At 38.7% G+C, this 21377-nt stretch overlaps 4 gene segments (V, D, J or C); all 4 read right to left on the bottom strand.

Annotated features, from left to right (window-relative positions):
- Positions 1–1970: 1970 nt before the first annotated feature.
- LOC113455840 lies at positions 1971–2580 on the bottom strand. The segment is given in 2 exon segments: positions 1971–2410; positions 2532–2580. Coding segments are annotated over 2 exon segments (489 nt in total).
- A 9997-nt stretch (positions 2581–12577) lies between these two features.
- LOC113455839 lies at positions 12578–13099 on the bottom strand. The segment is given in 2 exon segments: positions 12578–12942; positions 13051–13099. Coding segments are annotated over 2 exon segments (414 nt in total).
- A 1469-nt stretch (positions 13100–14568) lies between these two features.
- Positions 14569–15095, bottom strand: LOC113455838. The segment is given in 2 exon segments: positions 14569–14924; positions 15047–15095. Coding segments are annotated over 2 exon segments (405 nt in total).
- A 1100-nt stretch (positions 15096–16195) lies between these two features.
- LOC113455837 lies at positions 16196–16758 on the bottom strand. The segment is given in 2 exon segments: positions 16196–16599; positions 16710–16758. Coding segments are annotated over 2 exon segments (453 nt in total).
- Between the last annotated feature and the right edge of the window lie 4619 nt (positions 16759–21377).

Raw genomic sequence — 21377 nt, 5'->3', positions numbered from 1 at the left:
TATATGCCTCCCTGGCTATACCCAGTTCCTCCCCTTTGTAAAGTCTCTCTGCTTTCATGTCATGTAGACCTACTACCTCTTCTTATTCTCTCCCTCACATAAATACCTTTATAATTTAAAGTAATAATATCTATGTGTTCATGTATGTATAAATTTAAATCTAGATCTGTATATGAAAGAAGATAGAATATTTGTCTTTATGAATCTGGAATATTTCACTTAATAAGTAAGTCTATGGAATAGCAACTTCAAAGATTTTAGTTACAACACAAAGAATGGTATATATAGTTGTGTGATATTGTATTTTGAATTTCTGTACTGATTTTCCAGGGACTGCGTAAGTTTGCATTCCTATCAACTCTGAATAATGTTTCCTCTTTTTCTACACCCTCACCAGCATTTTTCTTCTTTATAACAACCATTTTTATTCCTATGGGATGGAATTTCAATTTAATTTTAATTTGGATTTATTAGAAGGATGTTTAACACTTTTTCAAATATTGTAAGCTACTTCTGTTCATTCCTTTGATAGTTGTCTATTCAATAATTTTTATTTACTATGTGGATAACCTTGAAGTGTCACCAATATTTCCCACTAAATCTTCCAGGTGTCAGGTTTTATATTAAAGTATTTTTCTCTTTAAAATTTAGTTTTGAGAAGAGAAGAGATATGGATATTATTTTACTCTATGTGTGGATTTTCCAACATCATTTAGAAATATGTTAGTGTATTATTTGATACACCCATACATAAACAAGCACAAAGACACTGTAATTGCATAATATTTACTGCCTCATCACTCCTCCAACTAACTCCCTTCCATGTCGCTCTCCCAGCTTCGTGTCCTATCTTTCTTTTTTTAAATCTTTCTTTATATGTTGTTTATAACCTACTGAATAACCTACTAATAAGTGCTGCTCATATACTCATGGATGTGGAACCACCCCCAGGAGCATCATTCAACCAGGGTCTACATCGCTAAAGAAAAACAACTTTCTCACCCCGTCCTGGCCCAGAAACCAACTACAGGTAGTTATTCAGTAAAGGGAAGAGATTAATGATCCCCTCCTTTGTCTGTGCTAGAATGTTGAATGTCATAACCTTGTATAGGTCTTCTGCAGGTAACCACAGTTTCCCTGAGTTTATGAACAGAAGAACCCAGTCATGTCCTGAAGACACTGTTTAACCCCAGTCCTTTCCAAACTCTTCTTACAATCATCCTGCCCCCCTTCTGAAACATCCCTAAGTCTTGGCTAGGAAGAGAGGTGACACAGATGTTCTATTTATGGCTGAGCACTACGTAGACACTTACTCTCCACACACTGACCAGTTGTGAGTCTCGGTATTAACCATGCCCTTTATACAAAGACACTTCTCTTAGGAAGCCCAAGAGCTGCACTAATCTATGTATATAGAGATCATGTTTTAGAAGGCACTTTGATACTATACCTGTTAAGCAAAACAAAACTAGTTTCTCCTTCAGAGGCTAGCCATGATTCCTGGCCAGATTTGCAGTAACATGCATGAACTTTCTTTTGTAGAATGGACTTTGAGACTGATCAGAAAACGGTAAATTGTTTCTCCCAATATCCTTTGTTGAAGAGGTTGTCTTTTTTTCAAAAGTGTGTTTGCGAAGCATTTTTAAAAAATTGGTGGCTATAGCTGTGTGACTTTATTTCTGAGTTCTCAATTCTATTACACAAGACTATTGTGTTTTTGCTAGCATACTGTTCATTACCAAAATGGTGGAAATTTTCGGTAGGTGGTACCTACCGAAAGTGTGATATTTGGTGACGTTATTATTGTTGCCATGAATACTGGATGAAAGGAGAAAGACTGTGCAGGATAAGAAAAGTACAAAGCAGACAAAAGAGAAGAAAAATGGGAGCTGGAAAGGCGGTCAGCCTCATCTCACCCAAAAGGAACTATTTCAGAATTGTCAGCCTATCACTCCTAGACTGTGAAATGCCTACTTATATGAAATCTCCTGTGATTGACACTGGTTCCAGTTAATTTCTGCTGCTTCCTTCCCACCCAGAGCAGCACCTGCTTCCTGAGTTGGCTCCATGGAGGGTTTGTGCACTGAGGGGAAGGCACATTTCAGTGCTGTGGACAGACTGCTGGCACAGAGGTACAGTGCTGAGTCTCCTGCCTCAGAGGACTGGATTTCCAGGCTGCAAGGTGAGTTCGAAGGATACTCAGCTGAGGATCAATTTTTAATCATGTCTATTTGTTGAAGAACTTCTTGATTCTGAAAGCTAATCAAGAATGTAAACTCATTGTTGTTATTCTGTTTATAACAGAACACAACAGGATGCCCCTTTTCAGGGCTATAGTTCATCTTTGCTTTCTGTTCTTTCTTTTTGACCAGATATCTTGGAGTCTGGATGACTTTGGCATTCAAAAGGCCTAAAAGAGAAGGAAGCAAAAGATGTGAACACAGCCCAGAAAGGACCTTGGCAAGGAAAACAATTTATATCTGGGTTGACAATTACAAGACAAGGTTTATTCTTTTGTGCTCATAACTCACCTGCTCCCAGGAGACAAAGGGCTATGTAGCAGAGGAGCCTTGTAGCCATGGTGGCTTAGAGGGAGGAAAAGGGTGAGGTTTTTTCATTCTTCAGCAGCAGCCTTCCTGTGACGAGACCCCTGTAAGCTCATAATTGTCACTTTCCTAATTCACATTACTTCTCCGCGTTGTTCATGGTACTTGAGGAAATCCTTTACCTTAAGACTGCCAACAAACTGGGTGATATTTTTTTATGTTTAAATTTATCTTATAGGTCTAAGGCTATATTACTTTAGTGGAAAGAGCTTGCCTTGAATGTATAACTCAACACTGCCAGTAGACTACACAGTAATTTTAAATAGACATCTAGTGTTAAATGGAGAAATATATAAAACAAAAAATAAGAAATATATAAGACATGGCAGTATACCATGTCTCAATAGCCACAAGTCCGGGAATATAATAATATAGAGTGATTATAAAAGTAGGTATAAGCTGGGCGGTGGTGGCGCACGCCTTTAATCCCAGCACTCGGGAGGCAGAGGCAGGTGGATCTCTGTGAGTTCGAGACCAGCCTGGTCTACAACAGCTAGTTCCAGGACAGGCTCCAAAACCACAGAGAAACCCTGTCTCGAAAAACCACAAAAAAAAGTAGGTATAAAATTTTTGGTATATATATTTCTATTGTTGTCTGAAGATTGACAGAAAATTGGCTTTATTTCTGGAAGAAGTGGCTATGGAAAACCAGGTAACAGGACACAGATGCACGCACAGATACATGAAGTGCTCTTCTCACTGTGAATCTAAAGGAAAAATAAAAGTGAAGGGGTTGAATCCAAAATAAAATACCTTCCATGTGGCTTTAAACACATACATGTGACCAGAGTTGCGTATTCCCTGAGAAGTTCCCCATGAGATCATCACAACTTGATTCTGCCTTTAGAGATTAAAATCCAGGCTGAGAAAGACTGAGGTTGATCTTTATCAGGCTGGTGAAATGATACCTGAAGAATCTGTAATCTTTAGCCAGCATCTTATCCCTGCTGTGAGTACTGCAGGAAAGGAGAGAGATGCTGGGCACGGCACAAAGAGAAGAACACATTGAAGACCAAAGAAGAAAAGGAAATATGTGATGCGGAAAGCAACCTTCCCACATCTGGCTCTGGCTGTTTCAAAGCTATCAGCTTGCTGGCCCTTGACTTCTGAACACACTCTGGCTTTTTTAGAATCAGGCTGTAGCTCACACTGGCTCCTGTTAATTTCTGTTACTCATTTTTAACTCACATCATCACCTGATTCCTGGGTTAGGTCTGTGACTGGTTTGTGTGATAAATAAAATGCACACTTTAGCACTGTAGACAGACTGCTGCCTCAGACCTACAGGACCAAATCTCTAGCATCTGAGGACTGGATCTCCAGTCTGCAGTCTGCAGGGTGAGTTTGAGGGACATTCTGTGGAGAATCACTCCTTGAAAAGTCTATTTGATTCTGAAACTGAACAACAATTTTAATTGTTTTCTTTCTGTTGATACCAACAAACAAATTGTGTTCTTTTCTAGGATTGTACCTCATCTTTTTTATGTCCTGTCCCTTTGACCAGATGGTTTGAAGTCTAAGTAATGTCAGCATCAAATGAACCCGGAAAGGAGGAAACAGAAGTGGTGAACACAGGAGGGATGCTGACAAAAAGGGATTGGTTCTAGGATTGCAATCTCAAGACAAGGATGGACCTTCTGTATTCAGGACCTACCTACCTGCTTCAAGGAGATGAACTACTACCTAGTAAAGGAGTCTAAAATCCATGGCAACTTATAGTTAGGAAAATGGTAATGTGCTTTCTCTCTTCATCAGCAGCCTTCCTGCAACATGATCCCCTTGCAAACTCATGATTGTCTCATTATTGGCTGAACTCCCTCATGCTGTCAATAGAATAGCTTTTACATGAAGTCATCAAATTGACTGGGTGATACATTTAAACATATTTTATATTGACCTCATAAAATCCAGACAATCTATAAAATATTATAAAACACATAACAAAATAAACACTTTGTAACAGTACCATCAGCAGTGACTTGGTCCCCCTCCTCTCTCGTCTCTCTCTCTCTCTCTCTTTCTCTCTCTCTCTAGATGTATATGTGTAAGATTTTTTATTTAGCCCAAGTTAGGCTCAAACTTCTCATCTTCTATTCTTGCTTAGCATTCTAACTCTTTCAAGTTATTTTTAAAACTACATATTTGATTTTACTTACTTAAGCTCCCATCTGTGTTTTATAATCAAATGATGTCTTTAGAAAAAGTGAGAGTCTGAAATGTCATGGTGTCCTAACACTGCTAGACTGTCTCTACGAAGATCACAGGAGAATTTCGTGAGATAGAAAAGAAAACAGGGAAGTCTAACACAATTTAGTAGAATTTTAGAATTTTAGAAGAGCCCTCCAGAGATTAGGTCAATAACAAAAATAACGTAAATACACATCTCCATTTCTTAAAAAACATGATTCTGAGTTGAGGGAATGAACATTTCAGCACTGTGGGCATACCGCTGCAGAAATACAGTGCTGAGTCTTCTGCCTCTGAGGTTTTGATTTCCAGGGTGAAGGGTGAGTTTAAGGGACACTCAGCTCAGAATCTTCCTTTGACCAAGTCTAACTGCTCAAAACTGTGTTGATTCGCATAGTAAATCAAAAAATTTAATTCTTCATTCTGCCTTCGTTAGTACAATAAACAGCAGGGGGTTTGTTTTTTGTTTTTGTTTTTTCTGTAGGACTGCAGCTCATCTTTGACTTTTGTCCTTTCCCTTGGACCAGATGTGCTGGAGTCTGGACAATACTGACATCTAAAGAGCCTGGAAGAGAAAGAAATGGGAGATGGAAATATAGCCTGGTACAGATGTTGACAAAGATAGAGAGTTGGATCTGGGACTGAAAACTTCAGTACCAGGAAGTTTCTTTAAGTTTAGGTATTACTTGTCCCCAGGAGACAAAAAGATACACAGCAAAGGGATCATACACCCATGGCCGTACTGGAGCAGTGAAGGAATTAAATACATTCAGTTTTGTCACCAACCTTAATGACATGTTTCCTTGGCAGACTCAACAGTTATGTTACTGTTTTATGTTATCTTCAAAATGTTCATGGTAACAGAAAAAGAAAGTTCCCTACACAGTGACTATAATTTGTTGATGGTTCATCCATAGAAAAGTATTTTATAATTGTTTTCCTAACATAAACAGTATAGCCATATTTTGAGACATCCCAGAAGCAACAAATATTTGTTTTAAAAATGCTATATAATTGTTATGTAATACTTATGCTAATATTTTCTTGCAATTTCTTCTTACCCATTTGGGTTTTTTCCAAATGAAAGACCCTCAGAGAGGACCTTTTCCTCCAATGAAGTCCCCAGGACCAGGACACTCTGAGTCCAGACCACAGGATGCAATTAGCAAAAGGTTTATTGAGTAAACACAGGTACCTGTGGACAGCAAAGTCTTTGGGAGGACTTGCGAGCCTGCCAACTGGAGGGCGGGTTTTTTATAAGGAAGAGCAAAAAGCAAGTTTACAGAAGCAAAAGCATGGTTATCGGAATGAGGTGGTGGGCATGAATGGTTTCCTCTCTCAGAATGGATGTTTGGCAATAGTCATCCTGTTCCTATCTTTATAGATATCCTGTTTTGCAGTCAACTTGCTTTGTTGATGTGCTATCTTATTGACATTCTGCCTTGCAGTCTTCCTATCTCATAGACATCCTGCTCTCTCAAGCACATGGGATGTTCTTACGAGAGCAGGCTGGCTGCTGATCCGGAGAATTTTTTTTATTTTAAAGCAAACAGGACGTTCCCCTGGGAGCATGCTAGCTGTGGGTTTTGAGGAGGGGGGTCTGTGGGGTCTTTCAATGTAATACTTATGCTAATATTTTCTTGCAATTTCTTCTTACCCATTTGGGTTTTTTTGTTGTTGTTGTTGTTGTTGTTGTTGTTGTTGTTGTTGTTGTTTTGATAGGGTTTCTCTGCAGCATTGGATCCTTTCCTGGAATTAGCTTTTGTAGACCTGGCTGGCCTCGAACTGACAGAAATCTGCCTGCCTCTGCCTCTGCCTCCCAAGTGCTGGGATTAAAGGCATGTACTGCCACTGCCCATTTGTTTTTTTTTTCTTTTTAAAGAATATTTTAAATTTATACTTTGAAAGATTCATGCTTGAGGACAATGTGTCTTTCCCCTTTTACTTTCAACACCCTCCCAACTACCAGCACATATTCCTCCCAATTTCATCAATTAATTGGTTATGATCCGCTGAAATCAGTTAGTGAGATCCCTACATTAGTGGACATAAATTCATCTAACAGGGTATGAATACCCTTTTAATGGCCACCCACCAAAGGAAATGACTTTCTCTCCCCAGGAAGTCACAAAGTCACAACTCTCTCTCTCTGTCTCTCTCTGTCTCTGTCTCTCTTCTCTCCTCTCTCTCTCTCTCTCTCTCTCTCTCTCTCTCTTTCTTCCTCTCCCCCAATAACATATCTCTAATTTTTAACTATCTCCCCTTCTTACATCATTGTCTTTGTTATTTCTTTTTTTTTAACCTACCAATCCCAGTTCCCCCTTTCTCCCCTCTTGCTCCCCACACCTTCTCCTCTTCCCACCCCTCCATTTGTTCCTCAGAGAGTGTAAGGCCTCCCATGGGGCATCAAGGAATTCTGTCACATCATTGAGGCAAGACCAAAGCCCTCCTCCTTGTGTCTAGGCTGAGCAAGGTTTCTCTTCATAAAAAATGGACTCCAAAAAGGCAGATCATTCATTAGGGATTTCTCCTGGTCCCACTACTGGTGGCCACACAATTGATCATTGTTCCATGATGTTTCTTTTTGTTCAATATGTTTCTTTATCATTACACTGGTGACATCTTGGGAGAGAGCATAGCATTGTGGAATATATATATAGAACCTACTGTCACCGCTAGACTGGCTTAATCCAGACAGTGGAGAGTGTCAGGCATGGGGAATAGCTTGTGTACCTTTATGTGGAACTGCAGATAATGGGTGATTTTTTAGAGTATTTTGTAAATATTCAGTTATGTAAAGTGAAACATACATGTTGCGATATCTCATGTCTCTACCTTATGCTTCCATCCATACTACGTCATTAAGAGATTATAACATTCCATTGTTATATATATATATACACACACACACACACACACACACACACACATATATATATATATATATATATATATATATATATATATTTCATTGTTCTATTCAAGAATTTTTGTGCTGACAGGAGATTAAAGAAAAATTGGTTTATTTCCTGGAATAAGCAGATATGGAGGGAATACCATGTGTGATTTAAAAGAAAGAGACAGAATAAGCAAACAAAAACACAAGGTGTTTCATTTACTTGAGCTCAGAGGGAAACGCTGAGAAGCAGAATTTCATTCATGGTAGAGTAACGTTGATGTGATTTTAAGTACATGTTCACATGACTTAGATTTGGAGATCACTGAGAAAGTTATGCCTGGATTATAATGTAACATTTGTGTTCTTAGGATATTAAGCCAAACTTAGAAAGAGTCAAGCTTACTTTAGAAATAAAAGAAAATTAACATGCAAATCAATGTTTTAGTATGACTTTTTCATTTTCATATATGCCTTAATCATTAAACGCATTTGAAAAGTACCCTGGCATTTTCTTTCCTTCATTTTCTCACTCTCTCCCCTTCCCAAAGACCCCCTCTCATTTTCCTGTTGCACACACTCCAGTACCTTCCCATGCTTTCTTCTACCCTTTGTGTTCTTTCCTCCACTCTCACAGCCCCTTTAGTGCTTTCCTGCCATATACATACTTTAATCCTAGATTCATATATGAGAGAATACATATTTTTTCCTTTCAAGTTAAAACATGGTATTTGGCATTTTCATTCTGAACCTGGAAAATTTTTCTTTTTATACTGATTTCTTCTTTGCATTTTCCATTCTTCTTTCCAGAATGATAAAATTCTACTGTACGTATCATATATATATGTATACACACACACACACACACACACACATATATATTCTCTCCTCTTATCTGAGCTTTGGCCATATTCTATACTATGCCCTTGTGAATAGTGAAGTAAAAAATAAGGGCACACAAACATCTCTCTGGTATGCTGGTGTAAATCCAGGGCATTTTCCCACATAGTATATGGTCGAAATGGTTCAGGATGCTTTTGTTTTCAATTTTGGGGTTTCTCCATATCAATTGTTCTTCATAAGTAACATGAAATGATTCTTCTTCCATGTTCTAACCAACAGTTGTCTGTTGCCATCTGTCTTCTTCACCATAGCCTCTGATAACATCTCAATGTGTCTTTAATTTGCATTTCCCTGTTGGCTAAGAGTGTTGAATGCTTATATTAACATTAACCATTTGTATCTATTCTTTGAAGAATGTATATTTAATTTTTTATTCATTTGTTGACTGGACAATTTAGGTGAGGCAAAGTTTAACCTTTGAAATTTTTCATAGATTATAGATAAAAATCTCCTTCAGATACACAGAAGAGAGGATTTTCTTCATTTACATAGGCTATCTCTTGACTCTAGAGATTATTTGCTTTTCTGTGAGAAAATTTAAATTACATGACGTTCATGGGATTATTTCCTGTGCTGTTAGAATCCTTTTCAGAAAGACCGTCTCTGTGTTTGTATCTTGAAGTATTTTACTTCTTTTTTCCTCTAGTATTTTAAGTGTTCCAGATCTTACATTGAGATCTTAAATTAATTTTGAATTAATTTTTAGCAGAGATATGTAACTTGTTGCATTCTTCTATTCGTGGTATTCAGTTTTCTAAGCATTATAAAGATATAAAGGTTATCTCTTTTTCTGTTTATAATTATCACGTCTTTTTCAAAGATTAAGAGGTTTTAAATGGATGAATTTATTTCTGGATGCTCTATTCAATTCATTAGTCTCCATGACTCTTTTTGCAGCCAACCTGATATTTATCAACATGGTAGAGCAATATGTGCCTTATTTGCAATCTTGATGACCATTCTATCATCAATATCAGTAGTGGATTGTTGGACAATTGCCTGTATTCTCTAAATTTTGTTTTCAATAAACACTGATTGGTCAGTAGCCAGTCAGGAAGTATAGGTGAGACAACTAGACAGGAAGTAGAGGTGGGTCAAGGAGAACAGGAGAATTCTGGGAGGAAAGAAGTTCCTTCCAAAGTCCTAGCCCAGCCACAGAAAAAGCAAGATGTGACTGCCTCACTGAAAAAGGTACTGAGCCATGTGGCTAACACAGATAAGAATGATAGGCTAGTATATGTTTTAAGAGTTAATGAGAAGCATGAGCTAATGGGTTAATCAGTTTATAGTTAATGTGGACCTCTGTGTGATTTCTTTGGGACTTAACGACTGTGGGAACTGTAGGGCAGAAACCCTGACAACAGTGGATTAAGGGAAAATGTTTATAGATCAAAAGATAAAATGGTAAGGGACACAGAGGAGGAGAAAATTGTGATATGAAAACAACTATCTTAGACCAGATTCTGGGCATGGGAGAACTTTTTCAGAATTCTCAGCCTATCAGTTCTTGACTCATAAGACGTGTGAGAGACAAAGTTCTCAGCTGCTTCCATTTACTCCAGTTAATTTCTGTTATTCCTTCCAATCATGAGTCTCACCTGCTTCCTGAGTGGGCTCCACACAGGGTTTGTGTGCTAAGGAGAATGCACATTTCATCTCTCTGGACTGAATGCTGGCACAGAATACAGTGCAGTGTCTCTTGCTTCTGAGGACTGTGTTTGCAAGCTGGAGGGTGAGTTTGGGGAACATTCAGCTAACAGTCACTCACTGAACATATCTATTTGTCGAAGAACTCCTTGATTCTGTAAGTACACCAAAAACTGAAATTCTTTGTTCTAGTCCTGCTGATATCAGAAAACACTAATATGTCCTTTTTCATCTTCTCTCTCTGTTCTTTCCTCCTGACCAGATAACTTGGAATTTGCATAACTTTGACATCAAAGCAACCTGGAAGAGAAGAAAACAGTAGATGAAATGCAGACCAAAAAGAATATGAGCAAAAATAGTTTTGAATGTGTAGTTAGCAATCTCAGAACAAGAACTGTCCTATTATCCTGATGACTCACCTGCTCCTAGAAGACAGTGGAGTAAGGATGCCTTTGAGCTAAGGAAAGGATGAGGGTCTCACACTCATCTGCAGCTTTCCTGTGATGTGCACCCCATTATCAAATATGGCTGCATACCATATACTTCACAAATGATTTTAAGTTGACTTTTAAAATGTACAATAATCCATATTTTTCTTTTGATTAAGAATTTTTTAATTCAATCTTTTCTCATTTTACATAGCTATCCCTATTCCCCACTCCCCCGTCTCCTGTTTCCTCCACTTTTGCCCCCACATCACTTCCCCCCATTCACTCCTCAGAAAGGGTGAGGCTTCCCATGGAGAGTCAACAAAGTCTGCCAATCACTTTGAGGCAAGACCAAGGCTTTCTCCCCTGTATCTAGGCTGAGCAAGTTATCCCTCCAAAAAAAAAAAAAATGTGCTTCTAGATGCTAGTTCAAGCACTAGATATAAATCCTGATTGCACTGTCAATGCCTGCACAGACTGTCCACACCCCAAAACTGTCCTCTCATTCAGTGGGTTTAATTTGGTCCTATGCAGGTTCACGTGCTGTCAAAATAAAGCACTCTACTGCTAGCAATGTCATCTTTAGAAATACTCTTTGTTTTCTCCCCCTCCCCTGCCGTGCCAGACTTTAAACTGGGATGCTCTGTCCTCCACATGCCCATCGCAGGGATTACAGCCAGTGGACACCACACTTCATGCTTTTTCTTTAATTTGTGTCATTTTTTCTATTAAAAATGTGATTTAATGCTTCCTAAGTTGCCATCTGCATTTTATGATAAAACCAATGATGTCTTCGAAAAGGGCAAAAGGCTGCTATATCTTAATATAGAGGCACTGCAAACTGCCTTGATCTAGATAATAAGATAACTTTATGAAGGGATAGGAGGCTAAAGAGGCACTCTGGTGTATTCTAAAATGAGATTTTAGATTATACAGTAATTTTCAAGCATTCTCTGGTGCCATGTCAATAAATAAAACAAAATAAAATAAAGTCTCCTCTAAGTATCAAAAATCATGATTCTTGGAATATAATAATATGATTATTAAGGCACATGATGACCATGTATAAAATGCTCTATATGAGTGCTTTCAGTGCTGGCAGAAGACTGGGGGAAGCTTGCTTTCTTTTCCATAAGAGGATGCAGACTGTTGTGGTCATTAGAAGAGGGAGACTGCACACTCACAGAAACAGGGCTTTGCTCACTTGACACTTAGCAGAGAAATGGAGTGCCGGAACTGCACACGTAATACACTAACATTTGCATGACTTGCGTACAGACAGATGTGCTAGAGCAGAGTTCTCCTCAAGAAGATGGTGACTGCACCATCAAGACATGTTTCTTTCTCTTGAGATTTAAACCCAAATTCAGGAGCTAGAGAGATGTAGAACAGCTAAGGGCATCTGGCTCCAGGAGAGACCAAGAATTTAGAACCCAGCATTCATATCTATAGCTCAAGCTCCGGGAGTAATGATCATGTCTTCTGGGTTCCATGGGCATCTGCACTCTAATATGTATACATATGTATTTGTGCATACATGCACATATATACACACAAATATTTTTAAGCTAAACCTCAAATAAAAATTCAAAAATATAATGCAAAGCAAAATCAATAGGATAGAAGGATGCCAAGAGTAGTTCTGATCTTCAGTGACTATCTAGTTCCAGCCCTGGGCATGCTGTGAAAGGGAAGTGAGGACAGGTAGGTTCAGACAAGCATGAGACCGGAAAGGGAGGCAGGAATGTGATAGGAAGGACAGGTGTCTAAGACCTGGCCTAGGGGTCTGTTTCAGAGATGTCGTGGCTTATTGCCCCTGTTCCTCTAAACACCCTCCAATCTTGTGTGAAATCTGCTGTGGCTGATGCCATGTCTGGTAAATTTCTGCTACTTTCTTCCAGAGTCTGGCATCACCTGCTTCCTGAGGTCTGTCCACAATGGGGTTTGTGCACTGAGGGGAACGCACATTGCAGTGCTGTGTACTGACTGCTGGCACAGAAATACAACCCTGAGTCTCCTGCCTCAGAGGACTGGATTTCCAGGCTGCAGGGTGAGTTTGAGGGACACTTAGCGGAGAATCGCTTCTTGGCCATGTCTGTTTGTTCCATAATTTCTTCATTCCGGAAGTTAATCAAAAGTTTAAATTCTTTTTGGCTCTGATGATACCAGTAAAAGGCAGTATGCCCCTTTTCAGGGAAACAATCCATATTTGCTTTCTGTCCTTTCTCTTTGACCAGATGTCTAGGACTCTGTACTACTTTAGCATCAAAAGAGCCTGGAAGAGGAGGAGACAGAAAATGAGCTTGAGAAGAGCCTTCAAGGTAAAAGATTCACATCTGTAGTCTGGAGTGTGAAGACAAGGCCTTTTTTCCTCAGTACTCACCTGTCCCAAGGAGACAAAGTGCTACACAGCAGAGCAGCCTTGCACTCATGGCCACACCAGGGCAAGCAGAGGGTGCATGCACTGTTTTCATGTTCCACCCACAGCCTTCCTGTGACGTGATCCTCTGCAAACTCAAATGTGTTTCTGCCTCATGCTACCACTGACAACGTTCTTAGTATCAGAAAAAAAAAGATTTTCCTCACCTTCATAACTATAACTCATTGACTAATCATGCAGAACAGTTTATGTGTATTTTATTAACATAAACACTGCATTCCCAGTTAGTGAAGTCATGAAATTATAGGAGTATTGGAATTGAAATATACTACAGCTAGATAATGCTTACACTATGTTTGTGTTTTATTCTCTCACAATATCATTACATATATAATCATTACATGTATATATGTATTTTTATGTATGTGTGAATATATATATATATATATATGTATTGCTTTAATCATATTCTTACCATTCTCTCCACTTGCCTTCCCTTCCCAATGAACCACTTTTTCTTCCCAAGTCTCCCTTCTATTTTCTTAATTCATTAGTGATTCTCAGGCTCAAACCACCACAACAGTTCCTTCCTGTTCTCATCTATACATATATTAATGTACTAAAATCTCTTTCGTTAGTTTTTTTCTATTAAACTATTAACGTTATTTATTTTTTCTTAAGTCTCCGTTTGCATCTTTATCATAAAATTGATGATATCTTGAGATAGAGCAAGAGGGATAGTGAAACTCCTATCACTGCTAGAAGGGGCTTGTTCTGGTCACTAGATAAAGCCAATGTAAGAGATATGAGAGAAAGACTTATGTGCTTCATTATGGGATTAAAACATACATCAATTGCAAATATTCTTGAGGTTCCAACACTCATATGCCAGGACGTGTAATACTATAAAGTTATTATAATTGTCTATGATGTACATAACATATAAGAGTTTCAATCCTGGAAGGAAGCTATGAGTGGTTTATTTCGTTTCTGGGAAAAAAAGTAGATTTTGAATATTTTCTTTCATTTAGAAGGGGCAGAGTAGATGAGCATAAAGAAACATGAAGTGTTTTATTCAAGTTGAGCTCAAAGTAAATACAAGCAGTAACATTGTATTATTTGATCTTAAGATATTCCATGTGTGGGCAGAGTTCAATACTCAGTAAGAAAACCATGACTATTTTCATTACAAATCCATTTTCTCTTAAAATTTTAAATATGGGCTCAGAAGTAACTAGACTTATCAGTGTGGCAAAATGATGCCAGCCAACCTTATGATCTTGGTAATTTCTTGGTAATCACCCGAGACTCCCCATGAAGACCACATGAAGGAAAAGTGTGGTGTGCAGGGTCAGAACAGCAAAACAGACAAAGTGAGGAGAGAAACACATGAAGAGTAGACATCCATGGTTTTGAACTGTGGCTTCTAAACGTTCTGCATTCTTTATGAAGTCTGCTGTGGTTACACTGTCTCCAGCTCATTTCTCTCACTTCCTTTCAACCCAGAACATCACCTGCTTCTTAAGTTGTCTGCATTGTGGGTTTGTGAACTGAGGGGAATGCATATTTCAGTGCTGTGGACTGACTGCTGGCACAGAGGTACAGGGCAGAGTCTCGTGACTCTGAACTTTTGATTTCCAGGCTGCAGTTCGAATCTGAGCGAAACTCAACCAAGAATCGCTCCTTGACCATGTCTATTTGATCAAGAGGCTGTTTATTCTGAAAGTAAATCAGGAACATTAACTCTTTGTCCTGTTTCTGTTGGTACCAGTAAACAGCAGTGTGTCCCTTTTCAGGGCTACACTTCATCGTTGCTTTCTGTCCTTTCATTTTGATCAGATGTCTTGGAATCTGAGTAACAGCTGCATCACCAAAGCCTAGAAGAAAATAAAACAGAAAATATAAACATTGGCTAGGACCAACTCTGAGAAGGAAAATTATTTGGGTTTATTGCTGGTGAAATGTAAACAAGAGTTTATCCTATGAGCTTAGGTCTCACCTGCCTGAAGGAGGCCAAGTCCTACACAGCAGATGAGCCATGCACCCATGGCCACACTGGAACAGCAAAGAATGTGGTGTTTGCATGCTTCATCACTAACCTTCCTGTGACGTCAGTCATTGGTAGAAACAGTCATTATGTTATTGTTTTGTGTTACCACCAAAACAGTTCATGTTCTCAGAAGAGCATTTCTGTAATGAGGAAATATAATTCCTTAAAGTTTCATTCATTAAAAAAAATTTATCCATTTTGTTGTCATAACAGCACATCTGTATTTTAAGAAGATATAAAATAAACTATCAGATGTAAAATACCATGTTACTGTTAGATAATGCTTAAAACCCTTAACCTATTCATGATATGCTTTATAACACGATGGTGTTTTAGTGTTCTCTCTCTCTCAAGCATTTTGTGTCAGGATATTATGAAACTTACACTGTAGTCTATAACTTGCTTACACTTGAATTTCTCCCATATCTTGCTTGCTTGATCCCAGGCGCTAGCTATCACAGTACCATCAGCTTCTCCTTCTATTCTTTTTGCACATGCTCTTTTCTCCTGAAGTACTGACTTTATGTTTCTGAAATCATCCTCTTCAACTTTATGATAAAACTGATGATGTCTTGAGAGAGAGAAAGAGATTGTGAAATCTCTCTTTGGTACTGTTTGACTGGTCATTCTAGGGCGGTGGGAAACATTATAGGGAGATGAGAGGTTTGGAAGAAATGCTTTGAACTTCTACATTAAAACTAGAGCCAACAATGAGTCTCACGAGTCCTCTCATATTCTTCAGATATTTAAAATATATACTTCATTTCTCAATAATCACATAATTGGTTATGTATTTTTTTTCTTTTGAGATCTTTACACCCAGGCTATGAAAGAGCCAGGTTGATCTTTATTAGTAATAATGTAATGTTGAAAGTGATTTCAGATCTTCGGTGACTACCTTATTTTCACATGAGTACCACACGAAGAGATAGAGAAGGAACACAAACAGAAACTGACAAAGCTGAGACAAGAGGAGAAGAGCACCATGTGTAGATCATTCTTTCCAGTTCTGGCCCCATGCTCTTTCAAAACGGCCAGGTTGTCACTTCTCTGCCAGACACCCAGCTCCTTGGGAATCCTGCTGTGACTGACACTGGCTCAGTTAATTTCTGCTGCTTCCTTCCCACCCAGAGCAGCACCTGCTTCCTGAGTTGGCTCCATGGAGGGTTTGTGCACTGAGGGGAAGGCACATTTCAGTGCTGTGGACAGACTGCTGGCACAGAGGTACAGTGCTGAGTCTCCTGCCTCAGAGGACTGGATTTCCAGGCTGCAGAATGAGTTTATGGGACACTCAGCTATGAATCGCTCCTTGACAAAGTCTATTCTTTCACGAACTTCTTGACGTTGAAAATAAATCAAAAACTTCAACTCTTTGTTCTGCTTCTGTCGGTACCAATAGACAAAAGTATGTCCGTTTTCAGGGCTACAGTTCATCTGTGCTTTTTGTCCTTTCCCTCTGAATAGATGTTTTGGAGTCTGGATAACTTGTCCATCCAAAGATCCTAAAATATAAGAAAACAGAAGGTATGAAACAGCCCAAGAGGCCCAAGAGGAGTCTTAACAAGGAGCAAATATTTGAGCTACTGTGAACAATCCTAAAGCCAGGACCCACCTGCTCCCAGGAGACAAAGGGCTACACAACAGAGAAACCTTATGTTCATGGTCGCACTGAAGAGCAAATGGAGGCGTCAGACCTTGTCAACAACCTTCCTGTGACATCATCCCTCTTCAGATTCATAGTCATCATGATACAGACACATGTTGATGACACGTTTCACAGTATAGAGGGAAAATTCCTACAGTGAATACATTTAGGTTTCACTAATATGAACAACACAAACATATTTTAGACAGCTAAAAATAAGCCACAGCACAAAGCATCTATGACTACTAGACAATGACCACACTGTCCACACACTGGTGATAATCTCTGATATTCTCTGTCTCAGTCCCTCTTTCCATAGTATGTGTGTGTGTGTGTGTAAGCATGCTTATTTTCATATGTACATATATGTACTGAGACATATAATTTTGCTAAATTATTTTAATTGCTCTCATAACCTCCTTTTAGCTAATTGTTATCCTTCCCTGTCCGTGTATATTCATTTAGTTTGTGTTCAGTGTTTTTCAGTTGGCTCCTAAGTATCCTTTTACATAAACTTGTGCATGGGTTTCTTTCTCACAGATGGACAGTGTCTTTGGCTATTTCTTTCTCACAGATAGACAGTGTCTTTGGCTATTTATCACCTATTTAACTTTGTGTAACTGATCTCTATTATCACTTTTGTTTTATAATTTTGTTACCAACCACTGCTTTGAAGACACTTATTCCTGTGTTATTTTCTTCTGTCTTTCAGCTTGTTCACTTACCAGTGTTTGTTTTTAGTGAGTCCCTCTTTTTCTTGCCCCAGTTTCCAGTAACTATTTATTTTAAGTTGTACAATCTTTTTGTGACTTTTCTGTCTTGATTTTTTTCTCCCCCTCTTCCTATCTTCTTTCTAGGCAAATAGGTCAGCAGCCTGACATATGCATTTCCATAAATTTTTCCTTATTCATTCAGTTGAAGGTTCCTCCACCTTCTAAATTGATATTGAATATATTCATTAAACTTTAATAATATGCTAACAAAGTAAACATGTAGTTAATTTGAGTTAAGAAATAGTTACCATGCTTTTTGAAAGCTCTTGTTTCTTTTCCTGCTTCCATGCTCTCTGTTTTCTAATAACGCTGAAGTTTTTGTGTGGAGAACCACCCTTTCTCAATTTTGGTAGTATGAGATAGTGTCACATGTAGCTCAGACTGGCCTCAAGTTCAAACTCAGTATGGAGCTGAGGATGGATGACCTTGGTTCTCTTGACTCTTGACCTTATCTTCCAAGCACTAGGAAAGCAGGCATGTGCTACTACGCCTACCTATGTGGATGACTCTTTTATGCCTCTTTTACAATTTCTGAAGAGAAAAGAGAAATGGATGGAGGAAGGAAAAGGGGAGGCCTCCCACGTATATCCGTTAGCTATGGTATATCAAGTTACAGTAAGACTAAGTACCTTTTCTCCTACTGAGACTGGAGGAGGTAACCCAGAAGGGAAAAGGGTTCCAAAAGCAGGCATTAGAGTTAGAGACAACCCATGATTTCAATGGGGAACTTTTTGATCCTTTTTTCTGAGGTCATGTAAATGTTTTTAATATTCTTTGACTTACTTTTCTAAAAGTATTGCTGATTTAAATATGTTCAACTTTGAAATATCTGAAATATGTATACCTGAGTCCCATAAAGTGATTGGTTAGGAAAGATGTCACGTGTCTAACCACATCCATTCCCGTGCTTTTCAGCATGCCCATCTCATCAAGTCCTATGTCCAGTCAGCCTATGGTGATTCATGTTCATCCATTGAGCTTTACAGTGTGTGAGCATGTGTGTGTATGGATGTGTGCATGTGTATATGCACATATGTATGTATGATCTATAGCCTGTGTCTTTCTGAAAATAGCCTAAAGAAACTTCAACTAACACACAACATACAACTAACATACAACATACAACACTTCGTACACTTCCATCTGCTTACAGGACATACCTTTGGGGAATTCTGGAACCTTTCTGCTTCTTCTTACTTTCCCAGAAATATCAAGCATTAGTCCTTATTCTTTTGCATTTGTATTTTACAATATGATTCCTCGCAGCTCTTGGATTGCTTTAATTATCTGAAATTATTAGAAAGCTATAGTTTTTCTTTCCAATGATTTTTTTCTCCCCTGTCTATATTTGTTTTTTTGTGGAATTTCTGGACCCATAGCTTGATCCTTTATATACTGACTTCTGTATAATCTAAATTATATTCCAGCTATACTGTATCTTCATTTCACATTGAGATACCAAACAGTCTTCTAAAATTTTTACCCAGTGTTCCACAAACCATTGAGAATCTTATATTCGAAGTGAGAATTACTATTGTTGACAAGATCCTGTTTCATTTTAAATGTTTGTCTTTGCACAGAACCAATAACATAGATAGAAAATCTAAAATGATTGTGTTGATGGCCTGTTTCTTTTGAACAAAACATTCAGGGAAATCACACTCATATTCACAGAACCAGAAACTCAATAAAAAAAAAAACATATCCATATTCAGTTTACGTTCTTAAACTTATCCTATTGGGCATAGCATGTCAGCTTCTTTGATACTTGCTCCTCAAATGTTGCTTTCTTTAATAGGCTTTTGTAGAAATTATTCCTCTTGTCCATCATATTCTGTTCAAGACCAGGTTAACCTAGCAAAATTCAAAAAAGCCTTTCAGTTTCTCCTGATCTAACCAGAAAGAAATGGGCATGTACCCTGACCACCCTAGCAAGTACTATTCAGTCATGTTAAATTCCATTACAATTGTGTACTCACTGGATTGTTAGCACTGCAGAGAAATCTGATTTCTATTCTGCTAACACTCAGTGTTTGAAAAACTAGCATGACAGAGTAAAATCTCAAGAATCTAAGTGGATCTTGTGGAACTGTTCTCGTGATCTTTTGATGAGAAGTAGGCAGGGAGAGCAGGGAATAACAGCTAGTAGAGGAAATGAAATAAACGAGGACATGTTTTGAGAGACGGACTAGAGAATGATGCACAAAGGGGATTGGCCGGCGCTACTGTGGAGTACTACCAGAATGGAGGTGCAAAGCCATTTGGTTGGTGTGGGTCAACTTCATGGATGAAAAAAAGAGTCCTTTCACTTTGAGAGAGACACTACAGGCTGTCCTCACATCTCCTCTCTGGGCATCCTTTTCAGTGACTGAGTAATAAGTCATTTACAGTCCTTTCTCTAGGTCCTGCTCTTTCCAGTACATGGCACGGTATACCAGTTCTGCTGATATCGCGGAGTCAATCCTGTCAAGCTGCAATAAACAGCAATAGTCTCTGAAAGGCTGTAGCATCCACAGATCTCGTGGGCAGAAGAGACAAGGGCTGAAGACTGTATTCAGAGGGAGCATGATGCTTCTGACAGAAGTCGTGAGGCAGAGATCTGGCAAGCCTAGGAAGGGAATTTGCATGTGTTGAACTCAGACTCACCTTCTCTCAAGTGACATTTTTTTTTTTAAAAAAATTTTTTTAATTGATTTTTCGAGACAGGGTTTCTCTGTAGATTTGGAGCCTGTCCTGGAACTCCCTTTGTAGACCAGGCTGGTCTCGAACTCACAGAGATCCTCCTGCCTCTGCCTCCCGAGTGCTGGGATTAAAGGTGTGCGCCACCACCGCCCGGCAAAAAAAAATGTTTTTATTGAGCTATATGTTTTTCTCCATGTTTCCTCCTTCCTTTCCACTCCTCTTCTACCTTCTTTTGCTTCCCATGCTCCAAATTTGCTCAGGAGATCTTGCCTTTTTCTACTTCCCATGTAGATTTGATCTATGTATGTCTCTCTTAGGGTCTTCTTTGTTGTCTAGGTTCTCTGGGATTCTGAATTATAGGCTGATTTTTCTTTGTTTTATGTCTAAAATTTACTTATAAGTGAGTAATATGATGTTTTTCTTTCTGGGTCTGGGTTACCTCACTCAATATGATGTTTTCCAAATCCATCCATTTGTCTGCAAATTTAAAGATGCGTTATTTTTTCTGCTGTATAGTACTCCATTGTGTAAATGTACCACATTTTCCTTATCCATTTTGGTTGAGGGGCATTTAGGTTGTTTCCAAGTTTTGGCTATAAAAAAATAATGCTGCTATGAAAATAGTTGAGCATTTGTCCTTGTATGATTGAACATCTTTTGGATATACCCGAAAGTGGTATTACTGGGTCTTGAGGTAGGTTGTTTCATAATTTTCTGAGAAATCGCCATACTGATGTCCAAAGTGACTGTGCTAGCTTGCATTTCTATAAGCAGTGGAGGAGTGTTCCCCATATCCCACATCCTCTCCAGCATTAATTGTCATCAGTGCTTTTATTCTTGGCCATTCTTACAGGTGTTAGATGGACTCTCAGAGTTGTTTTGATTTGCATTTTGCTGATGGACAAGGATGCTGAGCATTTCCTTACATGTCTTTCAGTCATTTTAGACTCATCTGTTGATGTCGCAACCACCTCGACCAGCAAGGAAGACGCAACACTGAACTCTTCCTTTAGCAGTTTATTCAGGGACCTTGAACAATCTTCGAATCCCGGGGAAAGCCAACCCACAGCTAACGTAGCCCCTGGTCAGCCATCCCCAGCAAGCTACGTGGGAAAAGCGGATAGGTCTAGGTACACGGAAGCAAGCCAAATTGTCAGTCTAGGCCATGTATGGAATAGCA

The sequence above is a fragment of the Microtus ochrogaster genome, unplaced genomic scaffold (genome assembly GCF_000317375.1).
Source record: "Microtus ochrogaster isolate Prairie Vole_2 unplaced genomic scaffold, MicOch1.0 UNK173, whole genome shotgun sequence".
Lineage (NCBI taxonomy): Eukaryota > Metazoa > Chordata > Mammalia > Rodentia > Cricetidae > Microtus > Microtus ochrogaster.
The sequence above is the reverse complement of the archived record's forward strand: the minus strand, read 5'-3'. Positions and strand labels throughout refer to the sequence as shown.